Here is a 14,337-nt window from a genome sequence, read left to right as displayed (position 1 = left end):
TGAGCGTGAGAGATGGAACATGTGTGTGTACTGTACAGTTAACATTATTGTTCATTGGTTTTTATGCATGACTCTCTCTCTCTGTCTCTCTCTGTCTCGCTCACTATGCTAGTCCTCTCTCATGTAGGTCCCCTCTCTCTCAAATGTACATATCTCCTATTTATCTTTAACACAGTGTAGTCATACTTCTTGATGGACTAGGCTACAACACTGTTTTAAACCTCCTGAGTCTAGACTATTGAAACTGTTATTCCTTCACTGCTCTCGTTCTCTGTTAGGTAGACAGTGCCATCTACTGGTTGATGTCTCATTAGTACTTAAAAAAAAAAAACTTCCCATGACTCTTCCTTGTGTTTCTCACAGGTCAGGCATCTCCTGTGAAGAGCCTGAAACCTGTGAGTAAAAGCAGACACAGTTTTATAATACTCTGTGTTTTATTATTGTGTGCCCAGACGCTTATCCCCCAATTTCTTATTAAAGCCTTTTGTCCTTGAGTGTAAAGCAGTTAACCAGTAAGCCCCACTGCATCACATTAATTGATAACTATACATTTGAATATTGATTATGTTTGCTTTGAAAATGTTCTTAATTACTTCTATTCAGCATTCCTTTTTTTGTCTGGGGATTTCAATGGTAATCAAGCACATAGCCTCTTTAGATAATATTGTACATCAGTATGACAGCTTTATGAAGCTGGCCTTTTCAACAGAATAAGCCTGTCAGCGCCATAGGGAACTCTTTTTTAGCCTGGGAATGGTAAATTACATTCAAATCCCATCGGCCTTAGGTTTACTTTTGAGCTTGCGGTGGTAATGTGAAAGCAATGCGGGAGCCTGCGGTGGAATGACCTTTTGTTCCTTTAGTATTCAATCGCGATTACATGTGTCTGGGTAATGAGATGTACGTAGACTGTGTGGTCTTTAATGTGCTCTAATTGTGCTGTCTGTGGCCCTGTGGCCCCATCAGAGGCAGGAAATGACATCTAGCACAGAGACTCTGGACTGTGTCACAGACTCTGTCCCCCAGGCCCTCCCTTACCACTCCAACACTTCAACCCTGCGCAACAACTCCCCCAAACGAGACGCCACAGAGATGTACCTCAAGTCCAAGGCCCTGCTGGAGAGCAAGCGTGAGTGCACATACTGTAGCTGCACAGACAGACAGAGGAGGCCTAGTACTCCTATGCTCAGTTATTCCATCCATAGCTCTGCAATGGATGCCAGTGTTTAATTTGTAAGTTCGTGACCATCTGTTAAGGGTCACCCTACATTTGTGAATACAGTATCAATATGAGCTGCAAGATAAGCCTGTGAGTTCACCCTGCTGACCGGATGATTGGGTGGTGCTCACCTCTATGATACCCTATCTAACCACAGTAACCCCTGTCCACAGAGCCTCACACCAAAGACCTGGATGTGTTCATCATGAGGGACCAGGAGACTGGCTTTGGCTTCCGTGTTCTGGGAGGAGAAGGTCCAGAGCAGCCAGTGAGTACCGAAGTATGAACTTCCTCCCTGTTAGATTGTCTTTGTTAATTTTCAACACCCAGGAAAGCCTATTGCCTACTGTGTCTTCTATGGACAGTGTTTCTGACTCAAAGTGTAACTCTCTCTGACAGGTGTATATTGGTGCCATCGTGCACCTTGGTGCAGCTGAGAAGGATGGACGCCTGAGGGCTGGTGATGAGCTCATAGGCATAGATGGAATCATGGTCAAGGGCCGTTCCCACAAGCAGGTTCTGGACCTGATGACCAACGCTGCCCGCAATGGTCAGGTCATGCTGACCGTGCGTCGGAAAGTCATCTACAGAGGTGAGCACTCACTCACTGACTGCCTGGAACCTCTACACCTTGATCTCTAACACACACACACACACACACACACACACACACACACACACACACACACACACACACACACAGAGTACACATGTGTTTGATACTGCACTTCAGTCTATACTCTCCATGCATTTTTCAATCAGATATGACTGAGGAGGAGGCAGGGCTCCACATGGCTCCAGTGTTGGTGAACGGCTCCCCCAGACTCCCTCGTATCCAGATGCCCAGTGTGGTGGACCACGAGTCCTTCGACATCACCCTCCACCGCAAGGACAGTGAGGGCTTCGGCTTCGTCATCCTCACCTCCAAGAGCAAGCCCCCGCTAGGAGGTGAGAATGGACCCGATGCCCAGCATTACCACTGCTTATCCCAGACACAACCACACACACACCACTCTCCTCTATACCATCATATCACCCAAATTAGCCGGGAACAGAGTTTGAAGGTTCTTCCTGTGAAAAGATTATTACTTCTTTACTATTGAGTAATATAGTCCCTTAAATACCTATTGTATATTTCTGACTGAATCTATCAGGTGGGATGGGTGTGTTATTATTAGATATCTCTCTGTTTGCAGTGATCCCTCATAAGATCGGGCGCATCATCGAAGGCAGCCCCACTGACCGCTGTGGCCTGCTGAATGTAGGCGACCGCATCTCAGCGGTCAACGGGCGGTCCATCGTGGGGCTGTCTCACAATGACATTGTTCAACTCATCAAGGATGCTGGCAATGCTGTCACCCTTACTGTGGTCCCCGAGGACGGTAAGCTTCACCAGTAGTATCACCCATGGGATGGGACTGTGTTGGTTTGCCTAGTATTCCCAGTCATACACCAATGATCTCTGTGTGGGATGGTTGGTTTGTGTTTGTTATCATAATGGTGTGACTTGTATTTGTCTGTTCCAGAATACAAGGGCCCTCCCTCTGGAGCCAGCTCAGCCAAGCAGAGCCCCGCCCCTCATCATAGAGCTATGGGTCAGAGGTCAGCTATGCATGACGAGCGGTAAGGTCCTGATCTCACTACTACACCAAGACACGGATTAAATCCCTGCTTCAGCATTTAGCAGAACAACCCAAAGACTTATGTCTGACACAACATCTTAATGATTAAAATTGCTTTGTTCTCTGTGCCCCCAGCGGAGACACTGCTGTACATTATTGAAAATATAACATAGTGTTACTGAATGCTGTTGTCTGTTCTAGTTATAACCTAGATCTGGAGGAGGAGAAGAGGGAGGGAGTTACCTGGGCTGACTACAAAACTCTGCCTTTGAGCGAACAGGGAACAATGTGTGTTACAGGCCCCAAACAGGCAAGGCTCATACCATTATTACTGTCATTGTTTTTATCTGGTGTTTTAGAGATTTTACATCAATTAAATAATATATGACTCAGAAAAAACTGCACTAAGTTATAACTTAAGTTATAACGTCTGTGTGCGTGCTTGTGTGTGTGCTTGTGTGTGTGTTCATATGCGTGCGTGTGTGTGTGTGAGTGCATGTGCTTACGTGCATGTGAGTGTGTGTGTGTGTGTGTGCATGCTTGCGTGTGTGTGTGTGTGTGTGTGTACATATGTGTGTGTGTACGCATGCGCCACGCAGGGCTGTATCACGGTGGAGCTGGACCGGGGGTCCCGGGGTTTTGGCTTCAGTCTGAGGGGAGGGACAGAGTACAACATGGGCCTGTACATCCTGAGACTGGCTGAGGAGGGGCCTGCCCTGCTGGACAGCAGGATCCATGTAAGTCTGACCCCCGGTGCCTTAGGAAACATCCACACAAATGACTGTTACTAGACTATTCATGATATCAAGGTTCTGTCATGTCTTATAACAGACTAATTACATATGTTGTTGCCATTGAGGAGTTGATCATCTAGATTGTGCCTGTATGTGCAGGTGGGGGATCAGGTAGTGGAGATCAATGGAGAGCCGACCCAGGGGATCACCCATACCCGCGCCATCGAGCTGATCCAGGCTGGAGGCAGCAAAGTGCTGCTCCTGTTAAGGCCAGGGCAGGGTCTGGTACAAGACAACAGTAAGTACACACAGAAGTCTAGATCTAGAAGATCATATTTACCTTTTTTGTGGTATGAGATGCAGGGTGTTTGAATATACTTGTTTGTTGTTGCGCGTTATAACATGTTACTAGCATTTAACAAGGGTGAGCTAATTAACATGAACTGACGCAGCAATGCCTTGTAAACACGTTAATTAATGATTTAGCTATCTCTGTTGGCTACTTCATTAATTTATGTTAATTAATGTACTGTACCCTTAATGTGAAATGTCACCCAAACTGAGTGCCTAACTATGTTGGGGATGTTTGTTGTTTCATGAATGGAGTCCTCTGCTGTCTGTAACTGCTTACTCTTGGCACTTCCTCTCCTCCCCCTGTTGCAGGTGATTGCGTCCCCTCTACTGTGTGCTATTACTCAAACGAACACCACCACTAACCACTTCACTGTTTTTACTGGCCTGTCCTCTTTTACCTTGGTAATTCCTATAATTTTCTTCTTGCTTCCTCCTTTCATCTGTCTAAACTAGTTCATCTAAATTTTGCTCTTGTACGTTATTTTCATAAGGATCTGTGAGCCACTCTATAAATATTTTACATCTGTGTAATGACTTATTTTACTTCTAGGTAAATTGGATCCAACTGTCGCTTCATCCACAAGCTTTCCTAGAGAGGCGCTTGTCTCAGAGACATCCCCTCTCGCTTCTCCATTCTCCACCTGCACCTTCACCTCAGGTTCCTCCTCTTTCACCAGCGAGACCCCTGACTGGAACTCCCTGTCCCCCCGAACGCTCCATCCCCAGTGCAGCAGGGGCACTGGCTCAGTGGAGTGGAATGGAGAGTGGGCAGACAGGCAGGCTGACAGGCTCTCTCCCATCACCCCTGAGCAGATCAACCTCTATAAGATCAAACCAGGTCATACCAGGTCTAAAGACTCCAAGGAGCCCAGCAGCCCAAAGAAAACAGGTGAAACATTCTCTAAAGCCAAAGAGCACTCACAGAGTCCCAAAAAGTCTGAGAGGAAGGCACAGGAAGCAGAGCCAAGCAAAGACAGGAAGTCCCACCGACAGAAAGGAAGTCGGTCACCCAGCCCCAAGAAGTCTTCTCGAAAAAGACAGGAAGCCTCGAGCCAGCTGCATGTAAAGAAACAGCAGGTACAGCAGAGCACATCAAAGGAGCTTTCCAGCAAGGAGCCCTTTGATGAAAACAAAAACAGCAAAAGGGGAGATTCAAAGGGCAGGAAAAGCACAGAGGAGAGAGAAGGGATAACGGGAACAACCACGGCTGCCCATGGCCAGGTCAGTATTGAAAAGAAAGTGGGGACAGAGGCAGGACATCACAGGCCAACCTCTATGGAGACAGGGGCATGGAGAGCTATTCTGAAAGTTACTCTAGAGAAGAGTAAACCTCGAGATGGAGAAAAGGAAAAACGCAAAGAGCAGACAAGCAAAAAATACATCGGGGCTTCCTTAAAAGAGGGAAAGACTAGAAAATATTATGGGGCCTCTACAACAGAGGAAACGAGTATAAAAGACACACAGGCCTCTCCAAATGCCATTCAGCAGGATCCTCTGAACCAAAAGGGTCAGATTAGCCCTGGCCCCTGGAAAGTCCCCAGCTCAGGCAGAATCCTCTCCCAGGCTGAGGTGCTGCGTAATCCCCCTTACTGATACAGTATGGACAACACTGTGTGGACACATAATCACACAGACTTGAGCTGTACCACAACATGCTGTATATTGTTTGTCTGTTTCTTTCTCCAATGAGAGGGATGGACAAGGAATGGCAGGCAACCTTATCGGCCATGTGTCATGTCCACCTGTGTCCGTGAAGAGGACTTTTTTAAGCTCTATTGGCCTTTGACATTAGGAATGGCATGTAAAGCCAACGCTGTCATCTCTCTTCCTGCCTCGTGTGCTGCTTCAGACATCTCTGATCTGCGCCATACGCATGTTTGGAATGTTTAGGGCCTATTCTTGGACATCCTGTGGAATGAATACTAACCATACTTCACCCATTATAATGCAATTATTATCCCATATGCAACCAAGCAGAAAGGTCTTTAACACACACAAAGTTAAGCTGTCAGTAAAGGTTTTATTTTCATGTTGGGTATCTACATCAAGCACCTTGGGATTGGCCTTTTCACATGGAACTCTTTTCCCAAGGGATTTGCTCAACTGCATGCAGTCCGTACGTTTATTTTATTGCACGCCTTTACCACTCCACTGAGTATGATCCTTTCACCTGATGTGAAAATACTGATGCCGAAGTTCTGACCTTAACACCATGTAGAAATTTCAGACTTTATTCAGAAAGCAGTAGCTTTACGAAGGATTCTAGACTGTTCTAAGACAATAGACATGATTCGTGAATACAAAATATATCATTACAAAAGACCAGAGACTTGTGGTTTAAGATATTGTTTACCATGTGTATGATAACCTATGTGTAATTTATTGAAATTATAGATTAATATAGATATACAGTACCAGTCAACAGTTTGGACACACTTACTCATTCAAGGGCTTTTCTCTATTTTTGCTATTTTATACATTGTAGAATAATAGTTAAGACATCAAAACTATGAAATAACACATATGGAATCATGTAGTAAGAAATAAAAGTGTTAAACAAATGAAAATATATTTTATATTTGAGATTCTTCAAAGTAGCCAACCTTTGCCTTGATGACGGCTTTGCACACTTGACATTCTCTCAACCAGCTTCATGAAGTAGTCACTTGGAATGCATTTCAATTAACAGGTGTGCTTTAAAAAAAGTTAATTTGTGGAATTTCTTTCTTTCTTAATGCGTTTGAGCCAACCAGTTTTGTTGTGACAAGGTAGGGGTGGTATACAGAAGATAGCCCTATTTGGTAAAAGACCAAGTCCATATTATGCTAAGAACAGCTCAAATAAGCAAAGAGAATTGGCAGTCCATCATTACTTGAAGACATGAAGGTCAGTCAATCTGGAACATTTCAAGAACTTTGAAAGTTTCTTCAAGTGCAGTCACAAAAACCATTAAGTGATTTGATGAAACTGGCTCTTGTGAGGACCGCCAGAGGAAAGGAAGACCCAGAGTTACCTTTGCTGCAGAGGATAAGTTGATTAGAGTTAACTGCACCTCAGATTGCAGCTCAAAAAAATGTTTCACAGAGTTCAAGTAACAGACACATCTCAACATCAGCTGTTCAGAGGAGACTGCGTGAATCAGGCCTTCATGGTCGAATTGCTGAAAAGACACCACTACTAAAGGACACCAATAAGAAAAAGAGACTTGCTTGGGCCAAGAAACATGCGTAATGGACATTAGACCGGTGGAAATCTTTATTTTGGTCTGATGAGTCCAAATTTAAGATTTTTGGTTCCAACCACGTGTCTTTGTGAGACGCAGAGTAGTTGAACGGATGATCTCCGCATGTGTGGTTCCCACCGTGAAGCATGGAGAAGGAGGTGTGATGGTGTGGGGGTGCTTTGCTGGTGACACTGTCTGTGAATTATTTAGAATTTAAGGCACACTTAACCAGCACGGCTACCACAGCATTCTGCAGCAATGCACCATCCCATCTGGTTTGCACTTAGTGGGACTATGATTTGTTTTTCAAGAGGACAATGACCAACCACACCTCCGGCCTGTGTAAGGGCTATTTGACCAAGAAGGAGAGTGATGGAGTGCTGCATCAGATGACCTGGCTTCCACAATTACCCGACCTCAACCTAATTGAGATGGTTTGGGATGATTTGGACCGCATAGGGAAGGAAAAGCAACCAACTATTGCTCAGCATATGTGGGAACTCCTTCAAGACTGTTGGAAAAGCATTCCAGGTGAAGCTGGTTGAGAGAATGCAAAGCGTGTGCAAAGCTGTCATCAAGGCAAAGGGTGGCTACTTTAAATAATCTCAAATAAGCCTCCTGGGTGGCGCAGTGGTCTAGGGCACTGCATCGCAGCGCTAGCTGTGCCACCAGAGTCTCTGGGTTCGCGCCCAGGCTCTGTCGCAGCCGGCCGCGACCGTGGGGTCTGTGGGGCAACGCACAATTGGCCTAGCGTCGTCCGGGTTAGGGAGGGTTTGGCCGGTAGGGATATCCTTGTCTCATCGCGCTTCAGCGACTCCTGTGGCGGGCCGGGCGCAGTGCGCGCTAACTAAGGGGGGCGGGTGCACGGTGTTTCCTCCGACACATTGGTGCGGCTGGCTTCCAGGTTGGAGGCGCGCTGTGTTAAGAAGCAGTGCGGCTTGGTTGGGTTGTGCTTCGGAGGACGCATGTCTTTCGACCTTCGTCTCTCCCGAGCCCGTACGGGAGTTGTAGCGATGAGACAAGATAGTAATTACTAGCGATTGGATACCACGAAAATTGGGGAGAAAAGGGGGTAAAAAAATAAATAATAATAAAAGAAAAAAAGAATCTCAAATATAAAATATATTTTCATTTGTTTAACATATGTGTTATTTAATAGTTTTGATGTCTTCACTAATATTCCACAATGTAGAAAACAGTAGAAAATAAAGAAAAACCCTTGAATTACTAGGTGTGTCAACTTTTGACTGGTACTGTATATACTGTATATATATATACATATACACTACCGTTCAAAAGTTTGAGGTCACTTAGAATTTTTTTGTCCATTAAAATAACATAAGATTGATCAGAAATACAGTGTAGACATTGTTAATGTTGTAAATGACTATTGTAGCTGGAAACAGCAGATTTTTTAAAGGAATATCTACATAGGCGTACAGAGGCCCATTATCAGCAACCATCACTCCTGTGTTCCAATGGCACGTTGTGTTAGCTAATCCAAGTTTATCATTTTCAAAGGCTAATTGATCATTAGAAAACGCTTTTGCAATTATGTTAGCACAGCTGAAAACTGTTAAAGAAGCAATAAAGCAATAAAACTTGCCTTCTTTAGACCAGTTGAGTATCTGGAGCATCAGCATTTGTGGGTTCGATTACAGGCTCATAATGGCCAGAGACAAAGAACTTTCTTCTGAAACTCGAGAGTTCCTCTGTCCAGTGTCTGTGGTCTTTTGCCCCTCTTAATATTTTATTTTTATTGGCCAGTCTGAGATATGGCTTTTTCTTTGCAACTCTGCCTAGAAGGCCAGCATCCCGGAGTTGCCTCTTCACTGTTGACATTGAGACTGGTGTTTTGCGGGTACTATTTAATAAAGCTGCCAGTTGAGGACTTGTGAGTTTCTCAAACTAGATACTCTAATGTACTTATCCTCTTGCTCAGTTGTGCACTGGGGCCTTCCACTCCTTTATATTCTGGTTAGAGCCAGTTTGCGCTGTTCTATGAGGGGACACCGACAACCGCCTGATCACCGACAACGACGAGACAGCCTATCGGGAGGAGGTCAGAGACCTTGCCGGGTGGTGCCAGAATAACAACCTATCCCTCAACGTAACCAAGACTAAGGAGATGATTGTGGACTACAGGAAAAGGAGGACCGAGTACGCCCCCATGTGTCCACATCACCAACAAACTAGAATGGTCCAAACACACCAAGACAGTCGCGAAGAGGGCACGACAAAGCCTATTCCCCCTCAGGAAACTAAAAAGATTTGGCATGGGTCCTGAGATCCTCAAAAGGTTCTACAGCTGCAAAATCGAGAGCATCCTGACCGGTTGCATCACTGCCTGGTACGGCAATTGCTCGGCCTCCAACCGCAAGGTAAATCACTGGGGCATCACTGGGGCTAAGCTGTCTGCCATCCAGGACCTCTACACCAGGCGGTGTCAGAGGAGGGCCCTAAAAGTTGTCCAAGTCCCCCGCCACCCCAGGCATAGACTGTTCTCTCTACTACCGCATGGCAAGCGGTACCGGAGTACTAAGTCTAGGACAAAAAGGCTTCTCAACAGTTTTTACCCCCAAGCCATAAGACTCCTGAACAGGTAATCAAATGGCTACCCGGACTATATGCATTGTGTGCCCCCCCCAACCCCTCTTTTACGCTGCTGCTACTCTCTATTTATCATATATGCACAGTCACTTTAACTATACATTCATGTACATATGTACATACTACCTTAATTGGTCCAACCAACTAGTGCTCCCGCACATTGGCTAACCGGGCTATCTGCATTGTGTCCCGCCACCCACCACCTGCCAACCCCTCTTTACGCTACTGTTACTCTCTGTTCATCATATATCCATAGTCACTTTAACCATATCTACATGTACATACTACCGCAATCAGCCTGACTAACCGGTGTCTGTTTGTAGCCTCGCTACTGTATATAGCCTTGCTACTATTTTTCACTTTTTACTGTAGTTTTTATTTCTTTACTTTCCTAATGTCCACCTAATACCTTTTTTGCACTATTGGTTAGAGCCTGTAAGTAAGAATTTCACTGTAAGGTCTACACCTGTTGTATTCGGCGTACGTGACAAATAAACTTTGATTTGATTTGAGTAGTACCCAGCATTGTACGAGATCTTCAGTTTCTTAGCAATTTCTCGGCATGGAATAGCCTTCATTTCTCAGAAAAATAATAGACTGACGAGTTTCAGAAGAAAGTTCTTTGTTTCTGGCCATTTTGATCCTGTAATCAAACACACAAATGCTGATGCTCCAGATACTCAACTGGTCTAAAGAAGGCTAGTTTTATTGCTTCTTTAATTAGAACAACAGTTTTCAGCTGTGCTAACATAATTGCAAAATGGTTTTCTAATGATCAATTAGCCTTTTAAAATTATAAACTTGGATTAGCTAACGCAACATGCCATTGGAACACAGGAGTGATGGTTGCTGGTAATGGGCCTCTGTACGCCTATGTAGATATTCCATAAAGAAAATCAGCCATTTCAAGCTACCATAGTCATTTACAACATTAACAATGTCTGCACTGTATTTCTGATCAATTTGATGTTATTTTAATGAACAAAAAATGTGCTTTTCTTTCAAAAACAAGGACATTTCTAAGTGACCCCAAACTTTTGAACGGTAGTGTATATATATATATATATATATATATATATTTATATATATATATTGTATGTATACTGTATGTAGCCATACTGGGCCATTCCATGTTTTGATATAGAGTTCAAAGGTTGCCCAGAATCATCTTGTGCCATCCTTCTAATGCATTTTAGTGGTAGCAACTGCCATGGGTCTTCATCGTTCATGACATACAGTGCATTCGGAAGGTATTTAGACCTCTTGACTTTTTCCACATTTTGTTACGTTACAGCCTTATTCTAAAATGTATTAAATTATTTATTTTTCTCATCAATCTACACACAATACACCATAATGACAAAGCAAAAACTGTTTTTTATTTTTTTTATTTTAGCAAATTCATAAAAAATAAACAGAAATACTTTATTTAGCTTAGCTTAGGTTTCATAGGTTTTCATACCCTTTGCTGTGAGTCTCGAAAGGTGCACTCGAAAGCTCAAAAGCTCAGGTGCATCTTGTTTCCATTGATCATCCTTGAGATGTTTCTACAACTTGATTGGAGTCCAGCTGTGGTGAATACAATTGATTGGACTGGATTTGGAAAGGCACACAGGCCAAACTGAGCAATCTGGGGAGAAGGGCCTTGGTCAGGGAGGTGACAAAGAACCCGACTGTCACTCTGACAGAGCTCCAGAGTTCCTCTGTGGAGATAGGAGAACCTTCCAGAAGGACAACCATCTCTGCAGTACTCTACCAATCAGGCCTTTATGGTAGAGTGGCCAGATGGAAGGAACTCCTCAGGCACCTAAAGACTCGCAGACCATGAGAAACAAGATACTCTTGTATGATGAAACCAAGATTGATATCTTTGGCCTGAATGCCAAGCGTCACATCTGGTGTAAACCTGGCACCATCCCTACGGTGAAGCATGGTGGTGGCAGCATCATGCTGTGGGGATGTTGTTCAGTGGTAGGGACTGGGAAACTAATCAGGATCGAGGGAAAGATGAACAGAGCAAAGTACAGAGAGAATCTTGATGAAAACCTGCTCCAGAGAGCTCCTTATCTCAGACTGAGGCGAAGGTTCACCTTCCAACAGGACAATGACCCGAAGCAGACAGCCAAGACAATGCAGGAGTGGCTTCGGGACAAGTCTCTGAATGTCCTTGAGTAGCCCAGCCAGAGCCCGGACATGAACCCAATCAAACATCTCTTGAGGGACCTGAAAATAGCTGTGCAGCGACTCTCCCCATCCAACCTGACAGAGCTTGAGAGGATCTGCAATGAAGAATGGGAGGAGCTCCACAAATACAGGTGTGCCAAGCGTGTAGGGTCCTACCTAAGAAGATTCATGGCTGTAATTGCTGCCAAAGGTGCTTCAACCAAGTACTGAGTAAAGGGTCAGTAATTTTTCTGTATTTTATTTTTTATACATTTGATCAAATTTCTATAAACCTGTTTTTCCTTTGTCATTATGGGGTATTATGTGCAGATTGATGAGGGGAAAAAATAATTATGTATTTCAGAATAAGGCTGTAAAGTAAAAAAATGTGGAAAAAATAAAGGGGTCTGAATACTTTCCGAATGCACTGTTTATACAGTGCAGTACTACATGCAGACTGCCATATGTTTCAGAAGTTGCCATTGCTCTAAATGTGTTATTGTGGAAAAATATGTGAACGTCGTAATATTTTACATAAACTACTTGTAGCATTACAATATATATTTTTTATGATAAGCTTGATTCCTTTGAAAATAACCATTTGTTATGCCTAACATTGTTGCCAATGCATTACAGTGCTATTAGCAATGATTTTGATAAGTAACTTCTCTGTTATTAAATGCCAAAATGATTGCTTATTGATAAAATTACCAGAACCATGCATGGCCGCGGGAAGCTGTTTGGGGGGGGGGGGGGGTCTTTTTGTCCCCGCTCTGCTGAGGAGAATTTTCTCCGCTCATACAGGAGTAATAAAGCCTGAGTTCTTCTTTTTTCTTCTTTTTTTTCTTGTGATTTATTTACTTCCTGCGACTATGGAACCATGTCCCTTCAAGTAGTTTTACTGTTGATGGCCAATATCATAATTTCAAATTGTAGTTTGTCTGCAATGAGTTTTGGTATGTGAGAGTTTTGGTATGTGATTGTGTTAAACACCAGATTAGGCTAAGTAAGGCTACATTCAGACAGAAATGTTATATCGAAAACTGATTGTGTGTATTGTTTTTGTATGGGGTCATACCTTGACGGACAATGGAGTGGACATAAGTTGTGTCAAAAGTTGAAATTAAGTTAGGATCAAGACATGTTTATAACTGAGCTCAGGGAATGCAATAAAGTAGCAAATGATGACTGGTGATGAAGTTACAATTTAAAGCCAGATTTGACCGGATATCAACATTGCTCTGAATTTGGTCCAGTGTGTGATGATAGAAAGGTCTAGGCCTCTGAGTGGACATACTCTATTCATTATGAGCCATCCAGTGGCATTTTCTGCGCAATAGATTGTTGATTGTATGAATGAGCACCCTCAACCTCCAGTGATTCTTGAAGCTGCTAGTAGCAAGCAATTACATGTTACAGACTGGAAATAAATAATTCATATATTACAGTACTTACGTATTCTGCACCATGGTATGGCTCCTCAAATTAATTTATACCCAGTCTCTTATCTAGTCTCTGTATCATAATGTGGCCTTTCATTGCTTCATTAGAAAAAACGAATCCTTGTGGTCTCTACATTATGTGGGTACAGTAGTTGTAAATGTTTGTATATTGTACAGCACCTTTATAAAAACTCGCTGAGTGCTCTTTCGGGAAGAAAATAGAGATATATAGAAAGCTCCATTATTTTTTTATTTAAAGTAGATTAAAAGGAAATGAGTTTGACATGGTGTTCTGTTCATGCACTGAAAAAAATAAAGTTTTACTGAAAACATGTATTGTATATGGACTGGTCCATCCATAGTAAATATTCCAAAGCTCTTTACTTATTGGCTCTACAACCATGAAGTGTACTGTAAGTCTATGGAAATGGTGTCTGGTGATGGTGTAGCTGTTCATACTACACACCCCAAACAACTCAAAAGAACCACAAAAACAAATACCCCAAACAACTACAAACAGAGACCCAAAACAACCTAAAACTACTCAAAACCACCTCAAACAGATACCCAAAACAACTCAAACAACCACAAACAGGTACCCAAAAGTACCACAAACAGGTACTCAAAAGTATCACAAACTCTCTCCACCCCCCGATCTCTCTAAAACTCCCACACCAGGGATCGCTGGGCTGGTACTGAACCACTCTTTCCCTCGCTCTCCTCTCTCCTCCTTCTATTCTCTCTCCTCCCCCCCTCTCCATACTACCTGTCTAATTAACAGTCTGATTATGGCTGGAATGAAGGATGGCTGATAGTCTGTGTGAAGGGTATGATGAGAGGACTATCCTCCATGATGACCTACTTTATAGTACTGTCCCAAAAGCCACACTATTCCCTAAAAACTGCACTACCCATATTAGCGGTCAGCTGTTTGTTCAGCCGCACTCGCTGCAATTGCTGATAACCCATC

The 14,337-nt window shown here is 43.4% G+C and overlaps 1 protein-coding gene across 3 annotated transcripts in view; it reads left to right on the top strand.

The window, feature by feature from the left end:
* LOC129850625 (membrane-associated guanylate kinase, WW and PDZ domain-containing protein 3-like) overlaps nt 1-13,699 on the top strand; it is a 174,510-nt gene extending 160,811 nt beyond the window's left edge. The window contains exons 11-22 of one of the 3 annotated variants that reach the window (XM_055916940.1): nt 364-395; nt 967-1,129; nt 1,393-1,499; nt 1,619-1,811; nt 1,982-2,167; nt 2,416-2,601; nt 2,746-2,842; nt 3,043-3,151; nt 3,441-3,578; nt 3,735-3,873; nt 4,239-4,331; nt 4,480-4,569. In XM_055916940.1, the coding sequence (XP_055772915.1) occupies nt 364-395; nt 967-1,129; nt 1,393-1,499; nt 1,619-1,811; nt 1,982-2,167; nt 2,416-2,601; nt 2,746-2,842; nt 3,043-3,151; nt 3,441-3,578; nt 3,735-3,873; nt 4,239-4,291 (1,403 nt within the window). In that variant the 3' untranslated portion in view covers nt 4,292-4,331; nt 4,480-4,569. Of the gene's footprint in view, nt 1-363; nt 396-966; nt 1,130-1,392; nt 1,500-1,618; nt 1,812-1,981; nt 2,168-2,415; nt 2,602-2,745; nt 2,843-3,042; nt 3,152-3,440; nt 3,579-3,734; nt 3,874-4,238; nt 4,332-4,479 lie in introns of all 3 variants that reach the window. The other 2 variants (XM_055916932.1, XM_055916930.1) reach the window with 2 other exon arrangements.
* The last annotated feature ends 638 nt before the right edge of the window (nt 13,700-14,337 follow it).

The sequence above is a fragment of the Salvelinus fontinalis genome, chromosome 3 (genome assembly GCF_029448725.1).
Source record: "Salvelinus fontinalis isolate EN_2023a chromosome 3, ASM2944872v1, whole genome shotgun sequence".
NCBI lineage: Eukaryota > Metazoa > Chordata > Actinopteri > Salmoniformes > Salmonidae > Salvelinus > Salvelinus fontinalis.
The sequence above is the reverse complement of the archived record's forward strand: the minus strand, read 5'-3'. Positions and strand labels throughout refer to the sequence as shown.